Source organism: Sceloporus undulatus, chromosome 5 (assembly GCF_019175285.1).
Source record: "Sceloporus undulatus isolate JIND9_A2432 ecotype Alabama chromosome 5, SceUnd_v1.1, whole genome shotgun sequence".
Lineage (NCBI taxonomy): Eukaryota > Metazoa > Chordata > Lepidosauria > Squamata > Phrynosomatidae > Sceloporus > Sceloporus undulatus.
The window spans coordinates 32,695,436-32,717,932 of record NC_056526.1 but is presented as its reverse complement, the minus strand read 5'-3'; the positions used below and the strand labels follow the sequence as shown (position 1 = coordinate 32,717,932).

Genomic DNA, 22,497 nt, shown 5'->3' with positions numbered 1-22,497 from the left:
ACAGTACAATTAAAAATATAGAAAAATGTTACATTAAACAGAATTAAATTATTACAATATTAAAACAGATTGTGTTTAAAATACTTTAAAAGAATACAATATCCACCCCGTTCTTTAAAAATCTTCTGCTTTATAAAGCCAACGTTGAAGAATAGTCACATCCTAATGTCTGGGTAAAGGCAGCAAAAAGAATTGCTATAGCTCCTGAGTGATTTTTGTTTGGAAATATTCTTGACTGCTTAGAGGGGAATCCAGTGGTTATATGCAGATAGTCTGCATAGCATGTCAGTGGAGTAGTTGCAGATGGTTTTTATTGGAAAAGCATCTGAAAACATTTCACTTCTCAAAGTTGAACAGCAAAGGATATTTTTGGTATTCCATCCTGTAGTTGCTGCTTATATATTATCTGCTCTGGCTTCCTGTGACTTAATAAGGCAAATGTTTTATGAAGTGTTATTGGAGGGTCCTAGTGTTGACTTTATGGGGCCCAATCTCTCTTCCAAAAGCCCTGAGTTCTGTAAAAAAAGGCTTGTTCTTATCTTTCCCTCTCTATAGAGAGTTATCCTACAGTCTTGGTTCATATAATTGGGCTCGCTGCTTCCTGTATAGAAAAGAAAATATTTGCTCTTTCCATAGCTGCCTTGTTTGTCTTTGGATGTTAAACCTTTGACCTTGCAGTTGATGGCAGTCCTCCCCTCAAAAATCTTACACTATCTGTAGCACTGTCACTGCTGGCATGCATGTGATGTCCTTGAAAAAGCAGATTGGATTTATTAAAATCATTGCTAGTTGCCATGGCAGCTGTTGTCACAGTGGCCTAATGGGAAAAGGCAATTACTGCTATACATCAGAGGAGTTTTCTGAGAAAGGAGAGATGGAGTATCCAGTGCTGATTAGTTATGTGACTGACTGGCTGTCATGGAGAGCATCTCTCTCTCTCTCTCTCTCTGTGTGTAGAAGAGGTTGGGCATGTCCTCTTCTAATAAGCTTTGGTTCATAGTGTTGAATTTTCCACTGTCTGGGTACATCTGAATTGGAAGATTCACATGCATCTCTTTTAAGATGAGGTGTCATTTCTTATATACTCAAGATTTTCTTTTGCCCTGTTGTGAATTTGTTTATCTGACTTGCTCATAGATTGTCTTTGGAAACTCATTTATGAAAAAAAAAGCTTGGTATCAAATTAATTAATTTGGCCCTGATCCAGTTTGTGCTGCTTCTAGCAGCCTCTCCCAGCTGCTGGTATGTTCAGAGCATAATGTGGATGATGATGAACATGTTTCCCCATTATCTTCTTGAGGAAATATTAACTAGACTAAAGTTAGACCCACAAAAAAATTTTTCGAGCAGTTGAAGAGGTCACTAATAGCAGTAATTGCTTATTCTGATATGTATACATATGTTTGATGAGATGATACAAATCAATGGATAATGGAGTAGGCTCTTTGAATCCAATCTGGGGTCTGCTAAGCAGATTTCATAGTTTATTTTCTGATGTTGTAAAAATATACAAGGAAATAGAATAACCTTTGTATCTTCACAGATGCACAAATTTTGAATTCAAGCACAACATGTAGATAAACACTAGTGTAATAGATTCATGGATGTTGTGGGAGTAAATGTCTAGGAGAAACTAGCCTGTTTGCAAGCATACTCCTAACATGGTTTTGCAGTCTTTATCCTGATGACATAAACAAAATGTGCTTGAGGAAAATGTTTATCATTCTTTTGGATATAATGGTAACTCCATATACATTCTCATATTCTTTTTTTTTAATCTGGGGATTGCTGATTCTCCTTGTAAGAGCTAATTCCTTTCTCTTTTTCGCAGCTATTTCTTGTAGCAGAAATCACATCAGCCTGCCTGAGCAATGAGGACTTCATTGGAGGTCTTTTCAGATAAGGCTGGCGGTGATTGGGGAGAGAGCCATTTCACCCATTTACGTAAACACATTCTTTGGTGCTTACTTTATCATTCTGGCATCAAGCACTGACGGTTCATTATTCCAAATTTTGAGGGTTATTTTTAGTGATGAAAGTTGTGTCTACTATGTCTTCATCCATTGTTTTATAATGCTTTGCTTTAGTACTGTTTGTATATTTTTAGTCTTTTAATTTTGTGAGTTACCTTGAAAATATCTTACACTGAACAGTGAGAATAGATTTAGTCTAAGCTTGGAAATTAACTGCTGTATATACTCGACTGCAAGTCAATCTCATGTATAGGTCAAGGGCAGGTTTGGAGGTCAAAATGATGGATTTTGATATGACCTGTGCATAAGTTAAGAATAAGACTTAGGGCCATGTAACAAAGGATCTAAAGGATGAAGCAAGGCAAAACAATGCTAAAGAACTTTCAAAATTGCATGAGGCATAACTGTTTATGTTCACACTGAAGGATAGATGGATGAGAGAGCAGAGGAAGGTTAGTGCTTCCAGGACAGATTACACTTTTGTTTTTCTATTTTTATGAGAGTTAAAAGTACAGTAGTGATATTGACCCATGCATAAGTCAACTGAATTTTTTGGGGGGTTAATTTTTAGACTAAAATTTCTAGACTTATATGTGAGTATGTACAATATTTCCTGTTAAGCTTTTAAAAGTATGTTTCACCTTTCCCATTTAAAATAATCACTAATTTCTTCCTACTACTTCCATCCCCAGATTAATTTGTGATCTTCATCAGGATGTATTTTTTAAAACAGAAACAGGGGAAATACCTGAACGGAGGCTTATTTTCAAAGGTTTTGTTTTACAAATACATGTATTTGGCTGCAAGATTAAATTTTGAGTCCTGTTGCAGTGAACTGTAACCGTAATCCTTTCAACCCTTGCAGGAATCTTCCTTTCTAATGATCACCTGTGTCCTAGTTGTATTGCCCTTTTGGCCTGTTATTTTTTAGTGAAGGCTGTGAAAATGTAGAATGGACATTTGAATTGCATATTTTGCCATTTCTTATCTTCTGCAGAAGTTCTATCACATTATAGAAACTGGAGAAAAAGTCTGTATGTGTGTGTTGTGTGCATAAAAAAGCGTAGAAGAATGGCTTGTATTTTGACAGAGCCCAAAATAGGTAAGTATAGATCACCAGAGCAGCCTTAGTACACTCTGGCTTAGTATACTCATCAATGAATCATTAGGCTGAATTGAATAGTTACTGTGGGTGTAATGTGTGTGAAGTATTCCAGCCCAGAGGACATGTAGGCTGCCAGCATTGGCTCAGCAGGGAACAAGCATTACATTTTCCATTCCGTCGGAAATGTTGTCTATATATATGCCTGTTCTAGGTGAAAAGTTTTGATTGGTTTTGAAATTGTGAGGTAGTGTTTTGGGTTCATTAGATCTGATGATAGGACAGAAGAAGCAAGAATGGCATATTTTAAATCCTTTGGCTATTTTTGTCATTAACAGGTGGAGGAGAGGAATGGATAATAAACTAGGCATAAGTTTGCATTCAAATATTCTTACTTCATCATCACTTGATTTGAACAATAGTATTTTTAGAGCTAGTGTAGATTTGGTTGAGTCATTAAAACAACCCAGAAGGCAGGTTGCATACTGTAGCTGTAGGTAGCTATTTTCAGATCAGCTGAGTGAAGAAGTTGAAGGTAAAAAGTTGAACTTGCTATTTTGTTATAGACTGGATAAAGTTTGCCATGTGTAAAAAAGCCAGTCTGTTGTGAAAACGATATTGCAGCTCTATATAGCTTTTTAGGAAATTAAGTAACTAATATTCTATACACTGAACAGTAATTGGTTACTTATTCTAACCACTAAGAACCAACCACAATTCATAAAAACTGGTGATGAAATGGTAAACCTCTATCACACCCTACTGTATGTAATGGAATCAAATTGTTGAATACTTCTTCATACATATATATATATATAGTGTGTGTGTGTGTGTGTGTGTGTGTGTGTATGCACAGTCATACTTGTTATGAAGCTTGTCTGGTGTCTTCTTTTCTATCTTTTTGGCAGACCTCATTTTCACAAACAGTTAAGCTGTGATTTTTTTTTTAAATGCTGTCTTCTTTTTATCTTCCATGTTGTTACAGTGCAACCTTCCCTTATGCCAAGGGGAAAAAACGCGTACAGTCAAGCGGGGCTTGTGCCCTATTACCTCTTCCTGGCGCGCCAAGGCTTCTTCCAGCGCAAGCTTCCAGCATATACTATAAATCTCCACCTCAACTTCATTGATATTATTGTAGCAATATCTCATTGCTCTCATACTGTCAAGTAGTCAGTGCTTGCAAGTTTTCTCCAGGCCCTTCTCTTCACAATCAACTTCTTTGGTCACCATACATTTGCTGGTGCATCAGTCTCCCAGGTTTGGGATATATTTTAATTCCTTTTTTTCAATGGATAGCAGAGATAGGGAGCTGAAGTGATGCTTATGGAGGGCTTCTGGTAAACACTGCATGATATTAGGCCAAGAACTATATATGCTCACTTCTGTCTTATATACTGCTTCAAGATACATGGCAGATAAATGAAGGGGGATATAATTTCACTGAATAAAACACAATATTCCCCCCTCCTCTGTAATTGGATGCTTAGAAAGCAAACATTAGATGCAAGCAGTCTGTTTTCAACTAAGAAAGGCTGAAATTTCTTTATGTGTGACAGAGTATTGTCTTGGGAGGTTTTTCTTCTGTCTAAAAAAAATCAAACCAGTATTTTCACAAGGTTTCAGTCCCTGCCCATATATTGGGATAGGATAAATTCAGGCAACAAATATTGGTACTCTACTTACCTTAACAATGCCTGAATGAGAACTAGGGTATCTGAATTATTCACTAATCAGCTTGCTGTTCATATAAAGTTTCAACTGTGGCTGTGGGGCATTTTGCCAGATCATGGCATGACTGGTTTAATTTGTTTCTTTGGACCGTTATTTGGTGAGACTTGAGAAGGGGAAAAGGTAGAATGTTATTGGTCAGTTTATATATGAGAGATGTAGGGTCTTCTTTTATTATCCTTAATTGCTCTTAGTTCACATATTTTACAAATGTGTATTCTGGTTAATAAAAAGCAGATAACAGTCTTCAATGGCAATTTGTACTAGGAGGAAGTTTAAGAATATATGTTTTAGATAGATGAGAGCCAGTATGGTATAATGGTTTGAGTGTTGGACTAGGACACTGGGACATCAAGGTTTGAATCTCCACTTGGTTATGGAAACCCTCTGTGTGACCTTGGGCAAGTCGCACTCTCTCAGCCCCAGAGGAGGGCAAGAGCAAACCCCCTCTGAACAAATTATGTCAAGAAGACCCTGTGATAGGTTTGCCTTAGGGTTGCCATGAGTCAGACAACAAAATTAGATAGATAAAATCTTGCCTATTGTGCTAGGATTTAAAACACTTTTTCAAACGAGACTTGTCTTGAATAAACATAACAGCAGTATTTAGATTGATTAGGAATGTATAACACATCAAAAATAAGCTCTTATATGATCTTGTAATTGACCAAAATGACAAAAAATGAATCCTCACTGTAACAAAGGATTCAGTGGGTTGCTTCTTTCTAACAGTGCTGCCTAACTCTTTTGGAAGTAACGTTTTAAAAACTGACCTGAAATATCTCTGAGCTTATGGGAAAGAATTTGATCTCTGGGGTGATCATGATGCAACCCAACTTTTGATTAAAAGTAGGGGTTAGAAATGCAGGAAAGACTTGTAAAAGTTATTTGGGGTCCCAAACAGACAGGCCAAAATAAAGCTGCTTCGGGTCACTTTGGAGGTATGCTGTTTAAATGACACATGCATCTTAAGAGGCCAGAAGCTGCGCCAAAGCTGCACTGTAGTCCCTAGGACTGGAGTGCGGCTTTGGTGCAACTTCCAGCCTTTTGGTTGCATGCAGCATTTAAACAGCATACCTCCAAAATGGCCCAAAGCAGATTTATTTTGACCTGCGTGTTCAGGCCCTGGGATTCCTAAAGTGTGAGATTTGCCAGAAGTGGAGTTGTTTTTGTAGATGTCAGACTAACCCTTTTTTTCTTTCTTTCCTAATGTGGATTGGAATGAACTGGAACCTTTGAAAAACGTATGTTACCATTGACAATCATATAAAAATGAATAGAAAACAATCTTAGCCTTAGTTCTTCCCTTAAAAAAACCTTAAACTAGAACCAATCTTTACCTTTATTTGAAAGTGTTTGTTGAATTTATACTAAAATTGATCTGCATATCAAAATATCTAACTTAATGAGGGTTGGATGGAGTATAATTCCAAGTTATACTTTCCTTTTGAAATACTAATAGGATTTCAAAAGGAAAATACAACTTGAAATTTATGTCCTTATTTAATACAACTTGAAATTTATGTCCTTATTTAATTCATATATATATATATATATATATATATATATATATCCTGTCATATATTTGAAATATATATTAAAAGTTGGAAATGACTTGAAGGCACACAACAACAAACAACAAATATATCTGAAGATCTCATGGTGGCTTTCAAATAAATCAATTACAAATAGCAATAATTTAAAAAGACTAACCTATATTACATCATTTTTCAGTTGAAAACTAGTCAATTTAAAACCACTTAAATTTAAAGTAGTGTATGCATAGCACATACAAAAACTGGATAAAATCAATTAAGCTGTAAGGCTTTAATAAAATGCTACATTTTGACTTGATGCTGATATGATAACAGTGTTGGAGCCATTCAGGTCTCCAAGGGAAGGGTACTCCCCAGTTGGGGTGCCACCACAGAGAGTGCCCTTTCCCATTCCTTCCTGGTGTATTATCCCTTTTTGTGGGACAAAGAGGAGCACCCCTCCAGTAGACTTCACTTGTCAGGCAGGCATATACAGAGATTTGTGTTTGCTTTCGTGTGTTCTAATCTTATTACTGAAAGTAAGTGTGTAAAGTAAGAATGAAAAATATGACGTATGAACTGAATTAATTTGCTTTATATTTTGAAAGAGGCCAAAGTGATCAGTATGATTTCATGGGCATTAGGAGATGACAGACATTACAGGATATAGAAAGTGTCCATCCATATGATGAAGTAAAAGCAATTCTCTAAAAGTCTAATAGGGATGGCTGAGGAGATTGTATCCCTCAGTGGTGTCCCTGCAACGGGTGTCACCCAGTGCGGGGGCAGGGCTTCCAGGGGTGACACATGCTCCCTCCTACCATGCCACCAAGTCTTTTTCCTGCTGAGGAAAATAATGGCGCTGTGCGCAGGGGGAATATATGGAGATAGCATGAGGGAGCACATGTGGGGTTGGTGTATGGGAGATTGTCAGGGAGGGCCCAACCAGGTGTCACCTCCCTTCTGGGGTGTCACCTGGTGGGGACCACACCATTGCACTCTGTAGTGATGCTACTGGTATCCATACTTGGATGGATGATACTGTGTGTCAGAATGTGAATGAATTGTCGAAACCTTCTCAATAGCCTGGATGTGTGCTAGGATGAGACATTGCTCCCAAATGGTATTGTTTATATTGTTTATTTATAATTTTAAAATGTTCTTTTAAGGACAACAAGCACTACAGATTTATAGTTTAATCTTTTTATCTATGACTGAAGCCATGCTTCATAGGAACCTTTATGGTTCCTTTATGGTTGCAGTGTCAAATGCATATATAGAAAAGTAGGTTCAAGCCAAGTCCTGATATGTTGTTTATTGTTTTGTTATGTAGATCCAAATTGTAGCATGTGGAAACTATCACAATTTTTGTTTTGGCAAAATTTGTCCAGAGCGGCTTTGCCATTGCCATCCTCTTAGACTGAGAGAATGTGACCTGCTCAAGGTCATCCAAAGGGTTTCCATGGCTGAATTGAAACCTGGTCTCCAGTTTTTCTAGTCCAACATGCAAACCATGCTGGCTCTTAGTAAGTTATTTCTAAATAAATGACATTAGGATCTGGGTTGTATTGCTCCCACTGTTTCTGCAAATCAGTATTATTTTCTGGTGTGATCCTGTTGCGTCTGCTAGATTGGAACAACTTTTGATGTAATTGTGCCCAAATTGAATCATTTTGTGATTTGATTTCCTGAAATACTAACAAAGGGAAAATATATCATAGTTCCAGACAGATGCTGTGAAGAAACGGAGTGTTTGTTAAAACAGGATTCCCTATGGTTCACATAAAGCTTGTGACTGCTTATTGAACTTATGCTAATATTGCTGAACTATTGTATTAGTAATGACAGTGTGCTCTAAAACATTTTTAATAGCCAGAATGTCCTTCACACTCAAGCTTTCTTCAAGCTTGAGTAGAAAAGGCACTTTATGAAGCAGCTCAAAATAATAGCCTTGGATACAGAGAACAGTGCTTGTAGTGCTAGTGAAAACCTTTCAGGAATCCTGATGTGTATTGCAGATGTGTCTGCTGTATGAGAGAACTGACACTGTGTGGGAGACTATTTTTTTATTTATACTAGTAATGAAAATCATAAATGTACCATCACTGGAGTTGATTACAGAAAAATCCTACCTCCCATTGCTGGTCGCTGGAAAAAGTTAGAGACATGGATCCTTTATAGTTGCATATTAAATGCATATATAGTTAAGTAAGTTCAAGCCAAGTTTTGGTATGTTATTTATTGTTTTGTTATGTAGATTCAAATGGCTTCTTATGGCAACTATTCCAGGATGAAAGTCTCCCACTACTTGTGGAGAGGAGCATCATTGGTGTTGGGGGACTCCCATCATGTCAGAGATCCTGGCATCATCAATGTAGGTGGGCAGTTACCACTGTTGGAAAGCTCTAGAATGGGTTTTTTAGGAATGGATTCGAATAATTGTTGAGTATACTGGATTCAAAGCTACTCTGTTAGCTTGAGAGGGACCCAGTCTAAGAGCCCTATTTATAAAATAGTATTCTGTCATTTTAAAACTCTTCCTTTGATGGAGAAAAAGAAGGGAAATCCTCACACTTAATGCTTGGCAGGTACAGGCTACCAGGGCTTTGGATGAGAAACTAAAACTGCCTTGTTACAACCCCCTGCCAATTTAAAATTAGTCTTTTAAGCCTCTATTGTAGTCAAAATAGTTTTCTTTTCCATAGGAGAATGTTCCTGGACTCCCTTGTATCTCATGTCTGGATTCAACTGGAGTTGTTAGTTCTGATTTCTGTAATGTTAATAGCTATATTTGGCTGTTATATATTTTTCAGATACTTTCCATGGACACATGGGGAAGTGTCAGAAAATACAATTTTGTCTCTAAACACCCCTGGCAAATTGGAAACATTAATTTCTTCTGAAACTGCTTGGTTGGTGTCTTGGCAGCAAACTCCCAGATGTCAACAGCTTTAATGGATGAAAATGATCATTTTCTCCTATGTGCACCTGCCTCTATCACTAATTACTTGTAGAATTACAAATGAGAGTGAGTTAGGTGAGACCTGAGGTCATGGCTACTCTTTATAACCCCTCTCCCCATTTGTGAGAACTGAATTGTATTTCTTTTGCCTCTTTGCCTTCATAGTGTTGTTAGGAAGAAGAATATGAAAACCATTATGAGCATACATGATATGTATCTAATTGGTCTTTTATGTGTAAGATGCAGGTGATGTGGAACATAAAGAAGAGCAAAAATAATGTATCTGGGGGTATAATGGAAAATTGATGATTTATAATCCATCACTACTGTCAGTTGGTAAAAAATGGTTATTGATTTTCTTAAATCACACCACTAAGACACCATATGTAGCAAAAATGCCACCTATTAGTGCACTACATGAGACTTCCCAAAACTCTTAACAGTCTGACTACTAATCCTTCCCTAAACTGTGCTGTAAATTTCCTTTAATTCCTTATCCCTTAAATTCTACATGACCACCTAATTCTTTGTTAAAAACTTTCCCCTAATATCTGTGCGTGTATCTTCAAGTCACTTAGTGAATTTCATAACCTTTTCTAAGACTTGCATATTAGACATGGCATAAATGAACACATAAAATTATATATAACATGATTTACTTGTACTGTTACATTAAGGAAGCTGTTATGTGTTCAGCCAAGTTCCCGAAATAAAATGGACATGCCTGTTCTTCACTCCATCCTTGATCATTCTCCTAACAGTATATAGCAGAGAAAACTTGAAGCCCTTCTTCAGATCCTAGAGTCAGTGAAAGGATAAAGGGTTGAATCTTGGTTCTTAGCTGTCATTCACAATGGACCTTCTACTTCCTGAGGTGGATGCTCCTCTCCAGCTTTTTCTGAAGGCTCTTGTATGGCCTATTCTTTGACTTCACAGCCAAAAATATGTCATAGGGCCGACACGTACCGGCTCTTTGCGACGCCCTCGTCACGTGCTAGGGTTGCCTCAGGGCACTCGGCCCACATGCCCCTCAACCCTAGCACGTGACGAGGGCATAAAAATGGTGGCGCCCTGTATACATGGGCACCGCCATTGTTACGCAAGCACCACACAACATCTGCATGGCGCTGCGCCATGCTTGCGCACTGGTTACGCCACCATCATGGCTTGAAAAGAACCCACTTTTTGTGGGTCCTTTTTCCGCCGGTGGGAACCCACGCCGTTTGGCAGCTGCGGCTTCCTTCCAACAGAAAAACAGGTGCCGGGAAGCCACCGTTTTTGGGTGGTGTGTACCGCGCCATAGTTTCCTCCTCTGAAGCCTTCTTGTTATCTGAGGCCAGCTTTCTTTCTTTCTTTCTGTCTGTCTGTCTAGAGGCTGTCTTGGAGGAACCATCATTTCAGTCTTCTACCATCAGCAATCTCAGTTTATCTTCTGGTTTTACTGGGCTCATGTTCTTCAGCTGCTGTCTCTCCTGAACACTAGACCACACTGATTCACAGCTGTTTGGATCTTTCCCTTTTAGAAAGTCCAGATACTCTGACCAGTGACGTGCAGTAGTTTCATATTTGCCAACTCATTCACCTGTATCTATAAGACATTGACAGCCAATCAAATGTTTATAAATGGTCCATCAAACCTGACTTTTAAAAATCTTCCTAATTTATAAGTTTATAGGTCTAACTGTAAACTAACTCATTTCACGACAGTAAAAACTTTACTAGAAGTTGGCAAATTGCTAATATCAGGCCTCACTCTCAAAGCCTCAGGAGTAATCTTTTCAACTCTCTCAGACATCCCTTATAATCCAAACAATACTAGGTTATAATATACACTCATTTATATGCAGAAGATCTTACACAAGACTTTAAACTTCATTTAGTTCTTTAATCTTGCAAACGGAAAAGCAAGATGCTATGCATCTTTAGTAGATGTATTTAAAGTCTTCAGCTGAAATGAACTAATTATTAAAGACCCTGTAGAAATGCTTTGAGACATGTAGTCATGGTGGATGTTAGACACAGATGATAAAGGAAGAGTTATTAGTTATCAGGAGACTAAGTCCTGTTGTCCCCAATGGTGGCGCATGCATGCGGCCACGCTGCCATTAGGGACAACAGGACTTCAGAAAAGCCCCCGTTGTTTGGCTTACCTGAAGCCATGCCGTCTCTAATGGCAGTGTGGCTGCGTGCACACATTGCCATTGGGGACAATGGGGGCTTGATGTCCATGCGTGCTTAAATCTACAGATGACAAGCTTGCAAATAATGAGGCCTCGCTGAACTATACAAAATAAAATTTCTTGTTTATATGATCTTTTTTTCTAGAGAAGAGGATGGAAATGAGAATATTGTGTACTGTAGTTCACATTGTAAAAGAATGTAGCACTCTGTTAATTACATTTAAGTTAAATAAGTATCATGGGATGGCTTATGTATTGAGTGTTTGTTATTGTGGTTTTACTGTTTGTTATTTTATATTGTTTTTAGCTGATGTTTTTAATTGTTTTATTGTAATATGTCTGTTATAATTTTTATTTGTGAGCCACCCTGGGTTCCTTTCTGGGAGATAAATGTTTTTTATGTTTTCTTATCTCATGATATTCCTTGAGAGATGTTGGCCCCTGAATTATTCAAGTAGCGTAGGGTGTGGTTTTCTTCTTTCACAAGCCCCTTTGTTTGGAATTGCAAGGGAAGCAGCTTTTCGGGATGGAATAGAAAGGATCAGGCCTAGCAGTCTTAAAAGAATCAGTGGTTTTGGGGAAGGGACTGAAAGCTGCTTGGTTTTAACTGATTCCAGGTGTTGCTGCTGAAACACAAAGCTTGCCAGTGTGTGTCGGGTGGCGCTGACTGAGTGGGCCTCCTGAGGGTTTCCTGTGTAGGCCACAATCAAAGACGCCTAATCAAAGCCAGCCGTTGCTGCTGGAAGTCTCATGAAGCCTCCCTCCTTTCTCCTGTGCTCAAGAGATTCATTTCTCAGCAAGGTTTTTACTCTAGTACTTCACCATTTTTGTTTTCTGGCTTTTGGTGTAGTCTCTTTTAACTTAATCCATTTATAGTACCGTTATTATTTGGGGGAAAAAAGATTAATTTTAGGTGCTTGAGACCCTTAAAGGAGAGTTCCTTTTCTCTAGATTATTTTTGGAGAGGGATTATTTTTCAAGGTGAAACTGAAATGCCCTTTAAATTATCTGTAAGTGTGTTTTAATCTGAGCTGGGGAATGTATGGTTCTCTAGAAGATGTTATATTGCATATTCAGTCAACCTTAGCCAGCATAGCCAGTAGTGAGGGATGGTGAAAACTACCAACCATCTGTAGAGTTATGCATTCCCAATTCCTGGTTTAAATGATCCCAGTCATGTATACAGAGCTGGTCAAGTGGCTCTTTTTCACAGAACTGGCATTATACTACATAAGGAACAAGTCATGGAAAAGAGCAGTGTGGATGGAGCATTTAACCATTATTCTAGCTGTGTGGCTTCTGTACATTGATAAGTAGTTACTTGGAGGTGGTTTAAAGTCTAAAGTGCACACAGGTAGATCAAGTATTTTAAATCAGCTAAAACAGTGTTGAGCTCTTGATATTCCTTGTTTGTATAAAGGACAAATCTCGGGAAGTGAATATGATGGAGCAAACAGACAAAGACAAAGATAACATATTAAAGTTGCAGTCCTATTCCCTCTAAAGTGGGAGTAAATTCAATTGGATTCAGTGTGGCTTTAGTCAGAATAATCATGCATAGGATTGCACTATAGCAGTGGTAAAATAAATCCGAAGCTATATTTATTTAGCGTGTTTGGAAGTCTGTAACCATCACTCTCCGTTTTGTTCGTTTTTCTGCCTTTTATGGATTGTTCTGCTCTCTACTACACAATGCTCTAACATTGTATTTTCCTTACCTTCCTTTAAAAAAAGATTACTTTGTCTGCTCCCCTGAGAGGATGATAGCAATGTTATTTATGCTGTTTTATGTAGAAAGGGTCTCCTCTTTTCTCTTCTAAATTAAGTCCTGCATCTACAATTATTCCTACTGTACTGTGTTCCTGGTAAAGTGTATCATTAGTAGTCTGCTTCTGTTCCTTTTAATCCACTCAGTCTTGGAAAGGAACAACTATCTTGGTAGCATTTCTAGTACTGGCAATCTGCCAAATGTTTATTTGCTTCCTTGAGTAAGTAGACAAGTGTCATGTTCTTGTAAGTAGATTGAACTGAGGTGTAGATACCTTGAGACTGCACTGAGATGGTCTTTCAGTTTTAACTTTAGATTAAGAGAACATTCTATGTTGTATTTTTGTGTGTATATATAAATATTCTTTCCTTCTCCTTGCAGACAGTGCAAGGAAAAGATAAAATGGCTTAAGATGTAGTTTTCAAGCCAGAAACCTATGGTGTGAGCTAAACTCTGTGAATTATTGCCTCCACACTCTTGGTTAAAAAAAATCTGTTTTTTCTGTTTATCTTACAAACATTGTTTATGAGCTCTTCAGGTCTGACATGCTTTGCTTCATAAAGGGTTGCAAGTTACTAATTCTGATATGAGCAGAAGGCTATTTTTTTATCAGTTTCTCCTGGGTCTTTTGCTATCTCATTAGATAGAATAACCGCTTTGGGAATTTTCTTATTTTTTAAATTGAAAATACATCTGATTGTCTCTTCTTATTTTAATCTACTTTTTTCTTTTTTATGCACCTTTGACCACTTCTACTTTTGACCTCTTATAATTAATGCTTTGTCCATTAGCAGAAACCTTGTGATTTAACCACTCAGCTGAATTACAGCATGTCTATCCAGCTGTATTTCATTTTCTGTCATCGACTGAGTGGAAACCATATGGCTGAACTGTAGTTCCAAGACAATACGTGACTGCATCTCCATTATGTCCAGAAAAGTCGTATCACTGTTTTCCGCTTTGGTGGCAATGCCTCAATTCTTAGCAAAAATAGAATTGAATCTGTCCAGTGCTGATATAACTTCTCCAAATACTGTACAGTAAAAGTAATTAGGTTTTCAATCAAATGTATTCTTCCAATAAAAGACTGAATATTTTATTTCCATAAGTGGAAGATCCAGTCTTTTAAAGAAAAGCACCCTGTATTTCTTTTCTGTAAACTTTGAAATGGGTGTGAGTAAGAGTTAAATGATGGTCACTGTGACTCAGTTCTTGTTGTTTAGCTGATCCAAGAAAAGAGGACATGACACTGTTGATTTATTTAACTGGATAAAGCACATAGATGTATTTCACTGTTAAGCTTCCACATTAAAAAGTGTCTAAATTTAGCTCTTATTACTGGCTAGAAGAATAACTTTCAAGGAAGCTGAGGAGCCTTGTATTATCCTTTTGAGGCTATCCTGACCTGCCCCCCCTCCAAAAACAAAAACAACAAACAAACCCAAGAGGAAGGGAGGTTGCCATGGATATTAGGGCTGCGTGCAATATGAGAACAGCATACTTTAGAATTCCAGGAAGGAAAAAGGAGTGATGTCATCAGATCCATGTATCATACAACTAGGAGGTTAGTCAGAGAACAGAGCCAATTCCATTTGTTGAATTCTTTCTGAAATCACCAATTATATTGCAAGTAGTGTGTCAGTGCAATAATGTGTGAACATTTTAAATGTTGTTTTCTTCATCTAGAACAGGGTTGGGAATGTTAGAGAATAGACCTAATTCCATTTGTTGGATTATTTCCAAAATCACTGATTCCACCTCAAACAGTGTGTCAATGCAGTAATGTGTGAAGATTTTGAAACATACTTCCTTCATCTAGACCAGGGTTGGGAATTGTGTGGCCCTCCAGTTGTTGTACTCTAACTCCCACAATCCCTTACCATTGTCTATGCTGGGAAGGGCTGCTGTGGGGTTTTCCACCCCTCCTTTCCACAGTAGCCTTCCAACCTCTGCAGTGGAGTTAGGTGTATGAGGTTGGTTTCTCAAAAGAGCTCAAGAGATGGGAAAACGTAGCAATAGGATTTTAGCAATAGCATTTACATTTCGATACTGCTTATCAGTGAATTCAATACTCTCTAAGTGGTTTACAGTGTGTAAGCCAATTGCCCCCAATAAGCTGGATACTCATTTTACTAACCTATGAAAGGATGGCAGGCTGAGTCAACCTTGGAGTCCTGGGATCGAACTCATAACCTTGTGGCTGCAGTACTCACATTTAATACTGCACTACCAGGCCTCCTCCTCTAAAACATATTCTAAGTCAGTGGTGGCAAAACTGGCATGCATGCCCTCCGTGGCACACAGAGCTCTCTGTGGACACATGGCCTGTTCCTCCTCTTCCCATGCCCTCCCGTCCCTTCAGCTGTCTCTAGGCAGACAGTTGAAGGGACAGAAAGTGGGGGAAGGAATAGCTGGTGTAGCTGGAATAGCTGCTTCCTCCTCATCTCCCACCGTCCTGTGCCTTTAACTGCCTCCCAGAGCTAGTTAGAGGCAGGGGAGGGTGGGGGAAAAGCTGGAACAGGTACACACTTGTTCCTCCTCCCACCCCGTTCCTTTAACTGGCTCCCAGAACTCGTTAAAGGCATGGGAGGGCTGGGGAAGGAGCAGAGGAGGGTTTGTCTTTGCCATACCTTGAGGCTGAGAGAGTGTGACTTGTTTGTGTGGTGCCTTCAAGTTGTTTCTGACTTATGGTGACCCTAAGGTGAAACTATCATGGAGTTTTCTTTGCAAGTTTCATCAGAGGGGGGTTGCTATTCTAGGCTGAGGCTGAGAAACTGTCTTGAGTTTCCCCCCTGGAAATCGTATCCGAGAAGGCAGGAATTCCTCCCTGGAAGGCGGAAGTCCTGCCCCTGGAAGTCTCATCCCAGAAGTCCTGCCCCGGAAGGTGGAAGTCCACCCCAGAAGCCCTCCCAAAAGTCCCGCCCCCTGGCACCGAGATCCTGTGAGAAAACAGAATTTAAACGAAAGTTAAATTAAATTCGAATTTAAACAGAACCTGCAAATTTGGGAAGTTTATCATACCGAATTGCTGCTAAAGTGAAATGATGCAAAGTTAAACCGAAGGAAAACGGCACCTTTTTACTTTCGGGATTTCCTGAAAGTAAAAAGCTGCAATTTTTCTCCAGTTTAACTCCACATTATTTCACATTAACAGCACCGTTGTGTGATAAACTTCAGGCATTTACAGGTTTTCTCTAATTTAACTCATTTAAATCTTGTTTTCCCATGGAATGTCGCTAGTGTGATAAACTTCTAAGTGTAAAATATGTAAGAAAAATACTGTGTGCTAATAAAGAGCAGTTTGAATTATGCTGGAAATCTCTCTCTTAATAGTTCAGGAAATCCTTGAATTTGCCAGATTAAAATGTGAAAAAGGGTTTTGCTTTTCGTGTGTGTGTGTGAGAGAGAGAGAGATTGTGACTGCGAATGTCTCACTAGTTGACTTGTGTGTATATGCCCTGAAGGTGAGTGCAAAATGGAGGTGTAATGAAAAAACTATATAACAATATTTTTGGGGGTGTGGGATCTCCCCATACTATAGCCTCATATGTTGTTATGTGCTTTCCAGTCGTTTCTGACATATGGTGAAGGCAAACCTATCACAGGCTTTTCTTGGAAAGATTTGTTCAGAGGGGTTTTTGCCTTTGCCTTGCTCTGAGACTTGCTCTGAGTGTGTGACTTGCCATGTCACTTAGTGGGTTTCGATGGGCAATCAGAATTCAAACCTTAGTCTCCAGAGTTGTAGTTTCAACTCTCAAACCACTACATCACATTGATTTTCATAGTCTCATAAACAAATACTCAAATGAAAAATTGTGTGAATGATTTAGTACAGATGATGTGAAATAGAATAATAAAATCTTAGATGACTTATGATCAACTTGGTCCCGCTTCTCTGGACATGTTCCAGCTTGTCAACAACCTCCTTAAACTCTGCTGCCCAAAACTGGACACAGTACTCCAGGTGAGGTCTGACCAAAGTAAAATAGAGTGGCACTATTACTTTCCTTGATCTTGACAGTATGCTTCTTTTGAAGCAACTTCAAATTGCATTGACATTTTTGGCTGCTGTGTCAAACTGTTAATTCATATTCAGTTTTTGGTCTACTAAAACTGCTAGATCATTTATACGTGAAGAGCTTCCGAGTCCCATCCATTCTATATTTGTACTTTTTTTTTCCTTTCAAGATGTAGTTTAGCATTTATCCCTGCTAAAATTCAATTTGTTAATTTTGGCCCAGTTCTTCTATCTGTTTATCAACATCATTTTAATTGTGATCCTGTCCTCTGGGGTATTAGCTACCCCACCCCACCTCTCTAGTTTGGCATTATCTTCAGATTTGATAAGCATTCCATCATATAAGAACTGTATATACTTGAGTGTAAGTCAACATCATGTATAAATTGAGGGCAGGTTTTGGAGTTAAAATTAGGGATTTTGATATGACCTGTGGATAAGTCAAGGGTAAAATTTAAGGCCATGTTACAAAGGATGTAAAGGATGAAGCTAAGGAAAAGAATGCCAAAGAACATACAAAATTGCAGGAGGCATAGCTGTTTGTATTCATATTAAAAGCTGGATCAAAAAGAGAATAAAGAGACATCAGTGGTTCCAGGACAAATTGCCTTCTTGCTTTTCACCAGGGAATGGTTCATATATATATATATATGAGTTAAAGTACAATACTTACATTGACCCATGGGTAAGTCAACACAGGTTTTTGGGGTCACTTTTTTGACTAAAATTTCTAGACTTATACATGAATATATACAGTTGAACAACACTTTGCCCAGGATAGTTATGTGACAAATCTGAAATCCTTTTGGCCTTATTGCTCCACTTATCCCTTCTGTACAGTTGAGCTTGAATGCATTGAATAAGCCATACTGGGTGTTAGAAAAAAGATATTAAATAGATGCAAATATATGTAGAGATATTCTTTAGTACTGTATTAAATAAAACAGGAATTTATTCCATGACAGTTTAATTTTCTACCATTAGGGAGGGTAATCTGACCAAACCTCTTTTGTGAATGGCAGCTTGTCTCCTAGCAAAAGCAAGAGAAATCCAGTTTAACATTGGCAGGAATAAGCCAGGAGGGAACTCAACTAAGCCGCTCTGATATCCTTTGGGGCTGAAGGGCGGGGTATAAATACCATAAAAAATAAAGTTAACTTTGATGATGTCTCACCAAGTTCTGGGGCTGCTACCTGTATTTTTCTCTCTTTGTTGTGGTGCAGGGAAGGAGGAGAGTTTGCGTCTGAAAAGTAAGGAGGATTATATGTGCAGACTGTTAGTGTTGCTTATTTCCCTCTATGGAACATTTTTTGTGTGTATGCAGTGAAGTCAGTTTTGCTTTGTGTTGCCCTTTTGCTTCCCTTTTCCTTTTGGGATCCCCTACTGATTAACAAGGATTTTGTCTGTACACGGTATAAAAGGATTGTTCTGCTGCTGTTCTAGGAGTTTAACTCTTTGTACCAATTTTGTAACCTGCTTTCTTCAGTTTCCCACAATAGCAAATCCTGCAAAGAATTATTCAGCGAGAGACACCAGGAAATTACTGATTTAAAACTGGCAGTACCAGAGATTTCCTAGGGAAATGCCCCTGTAGTCCTTAACTTCCCCCTTTCCTGTAGAGAGTGAGATTCAGTTAGAGTTACAGAAAGAGCAGCGAGAAGATTGGAAACAGTGTAGAGCACATATTTTTTTATGGGGACCAGCACAGGAGGATTTATCTCTCGGCCTTTATGTGTCTGTTGCATTTTAACCAATAGCCTTTGAATGTTCACTTTTCTCATTCTTATATAATCATGCTATTTGGGTCCCCCCCCCCCCCCCCCGTCTAGTCAATTCTTGTTCAAGCATATTCTACATCTACAGCTTCTCAGCTTTCTAAAATGAATAATGAGGAAGTCAGTTTGTGGCTGCTGCAACATCTAAATATTACTTGATAAAAAACCTCAGTTTAGATGCCACAGAACTGTAACAGTCAAATTGTTTGGCAGTCATAGCCACCCCTCTGTACAAATAAATTCAGATATAAAACTAGTATCTCTTAAAATAAGTGGTGTCCCTTTTTTGTAGGGGCTGAGGATTTTTAGATACATTGTTTTGGAAGTTTATTAATTGTAGAGAAATTTGTCTTGTTATAATATTCAATTTTGTAGCTGGTTTGTTGTACTGTTGGTGAAATGCCTAAAATAAAAATATTCATGATAACAATTTTTTAGGGGAATGGACAAATCTAGGCAACAATTTTCTTTTGTAGGCTCTGTGTGTGTCTGTGGGAGTGTGTGAAGGAACATTCTCTCTCATGTCTCTTCCAACTCCATACGATTCTATGATTCTATGTGCTATGATATATAGCTGAAATTGTACAATTTGAAATCTTATGTCTAAGTGATCTAAGGTGCAAGGGTCATCCAAATGTGGGCACTTACTTAAAAGGAGGGTACAGACAGGACCTACATTGGTGAGAAAAATAAATAGTGAAAGTCAATTTTCCCCATATGACTTTTTGCAGACGTGAATTTCATTTTTAGTGACATTTACTGTATATATAAAAATGGTGCACTAGAGACTGTATAGAATTACATAGAAGAGCTTTAGGAGAAGCATAATGAAACAATTATTTTGTTGTTTGTGTGGTAGTTAATTGAAGATGAACTTTCTTAAATCAGGTTAGGAGAATGTATCAATTTACTGAGCAGGTTACCTCTTTCAAAGAATGCTTTCTGTACAAAGAACCAAATTGTAACATTTTGGCAGTGAACAAGGTGAAAAGAATTACTAATTTGGTTAGTTCATTTCTATATTTTACAATAATGCCAGTGATGTGGATTTTTTGGAAAAAGTAGAACTGATACATTTTCCATAAAATTCGATTTAAGTAATGTTGTTTGATTTAGGATGGTTGACTTAAATGTGATATTCAAACCCATTCAAAGCTTTATGTGGAAATTATTTTATTGGGATGTTTATAATAATATAAAGATAATAGCATATGCTTCCCTTATATATAACAAAAAATGGCTACACCTGAAAGAACACCATGTTTTTAAGATTCATACCTAAAGATAACTGAACTTTTAACCTTTTTTTTTTGCTGAGGTACACTGCAGTACTTTTCACTTCACTCACTCTTTGCACTAATCAGTTACATTTCAACCTGAGTAAAATCTTATCAATATAACTATTCTAATATTCTGTTTCACAAAAGCATTGATTGCAGTAGAAAATCCCTGCGAATTTTAGCTAAATGTAGCTCTGCATGTGTGTATATGTGGAAAATGTTCCATAGAAATATTATTAATTTCTAAATAATACAAAGTTTACACACACACATGTTTAAAGTGCTTTTCCATTTATACTTCCACTATTCTGTAGGGTTCACTGTTTTAAAGACAATCAGGGAGAAAATTTCTTACTCAAAGCCATTAAGCTTTAATTGACAGGTCTAAAGCTAGTGTTTTGTTCATTGGCCCTTATGTTACGTATGTACTGTATATAAATAGGTTTTGTTCGAATAAGGAAAAAGTGATAGATGTTTGTCTCTTCTCTGGTTATGATAGGTGCCTATTTTTCAGCTACCTCAGATGGCTGTTGGATCTGTTTCTTCCTTTTGTCAAACTTGATAACTTTTATTTCTTTCAGAATGAACCTCTGGCTTCCAGTTATCATGGGTACCCAGCAAGAGACAGTCAGGTAAGAATAATTTTTGTAAGCCTTTAAAACATTATTATACAGTGGTTACTACCATTGTATTAATAACATTTCATCAGGTTATCTGTCTTTATTATTGCAAGGGACTGTCAGTACCTCTATTCTGTGAGTAAGGAGAAGGGCTGGCTGGACCAACTTCTGAATCCCCCCCCCCCCCACACACACCTCATGGCTGCCAGAGGTACACAGTGGCCTTGCTTATCCTTAAATAGGTGCAAGACCATTTTGAAGAAAACAGCAAGCAGAGGGCCAGAGAAGAAAATCCTTGGAGCTTATGGTGGCAGCTATAGAAAAAGGAGCCAGGGAATAGTATATTATCCCCATCCTTCATTTGAAGCCTTGCTTAACCATCTGTGCAGAATTTTCACAGACGGTGGTAGCTTTCCTTCATGATGCCAATTGAGGAATTACCTGTAGCTGAGTGGCAACTTTGACATTTATGGAATATCATAAATTAACAAACAACCAGTTGGAGATCAGTTTAAATTTTACTTATTTACTATAGAATCAGAGTTGGAAGGAACCACAATAGCTATCAAGTCCAACCCCCTGCCATGCAACAATAGATAAGCAAAGCATCCTCAGTGCAGTAAAAAGTATTGGCCTGGTCCTTGTCTGATGCTCTTCAGGTGTCACAGTAATTTACTAATTGTTAAACTGGTATCATGAAGTTGTCATGGCTTACAAAAACAATGAAACATGGGATTGCAGATTAATCCCTAGAAAAACAGCATGAATTTTGCATAGCAGAATATCTTCACTGGGTGATGTTGAGACTTTATAAAGCAAGGTCATGGTCTTGTTTTATTTGGTTAAATAGTAGAACAAAACAAAACTTTGTCAAACAAAGCAAATATGATCTTCAGTCACCAATAATAGAATGGCAAGGGCCATAAGCAGAAAATCCTTGGCAGCACATGGTAACTTTGCCAAAACAACATCAGCTCATCAGTTTGTGATGATCAGAGCATAAACTTAGAAGTAGAGATATTTTAGTTGTCACAGGTCAAGGATGTCCCCTTTTGCTGACCATTATCTTTTTTGTATTGATATGAGAATTGTGGGAGCTACAAAACTGAAGTTTTGTCTGACAAATTACAGGGCAGTCTGGACCTAGGTTTTGTAATTCATAGCCAGTACTTTGAATTGGGCCAGTACTTTGAATTGGAAACAAAACAGTAGTCAGTGAAGCTGACCCAACAATGGAGTTACCGTATTTTCTGGCGTATAAGGCGACTTTTTAAGTCTGCCTTATGCGCCGGAATTAAACCCCAGAGACAGGCAAATGGCATAGCCACCTCCCTGTCTCTGGGGTCCTTGCTGGGTCCTCTCCCAGCCAGCAGGCACTCGCGCCGGCTGGAGGGAGCCTGTCTAGAGGCCTAAGAGAGGCTTCTCGTTGGCTTGGCTCTCGCCATGATTTTTTTGGGGGAAGCGGCTCCAGAGCTGGCCAGGCCGAGGAAAAGGGCCGGCCCCTTACTTCTCCGCGCCGCCACCGCCGGGGATCCTCCGATCCTCCAGCAGCTTCC

The 22,497-nt window shown here is 38.3% G+C and overlaps 1 protein-coding gene across 13 annotated transcripts in view; it reads left to right on the top strand.

Moving 5' to 3' along the window:
• Nucleotides 1-22,497, top strand: part of RBFOX2 (RNA binding fox-1 homolog 2) — a 257,860-nt gene that overhangs the window by 21,605 nt on the left and 213,758 nt on the right. For 12 of the 13 annotated variants that reach the window (XR_006104173.1, XR_006104172.1, XM_042469493.1 and 9 more), the window contains exon 2: nucleotides 20,903-20,953. The exons of the other annotated variant lie outside the window; for it this stretch is intronic. Coding sequence is in view for 10 of the 12 variants with exons in the window: in XM_042469493.1 (XP_042325427.1) it covers nucleotides 20,903-20,953 (51 nt within the window). In the remaining 2 variants the exon portion in view is untranslated. The remainder of the gene's footprint in view (nucleotides 1-20,902; nucleotides 20,954-22,497) is intronic. 13 annotated transcript variants of the gene reach the window in all.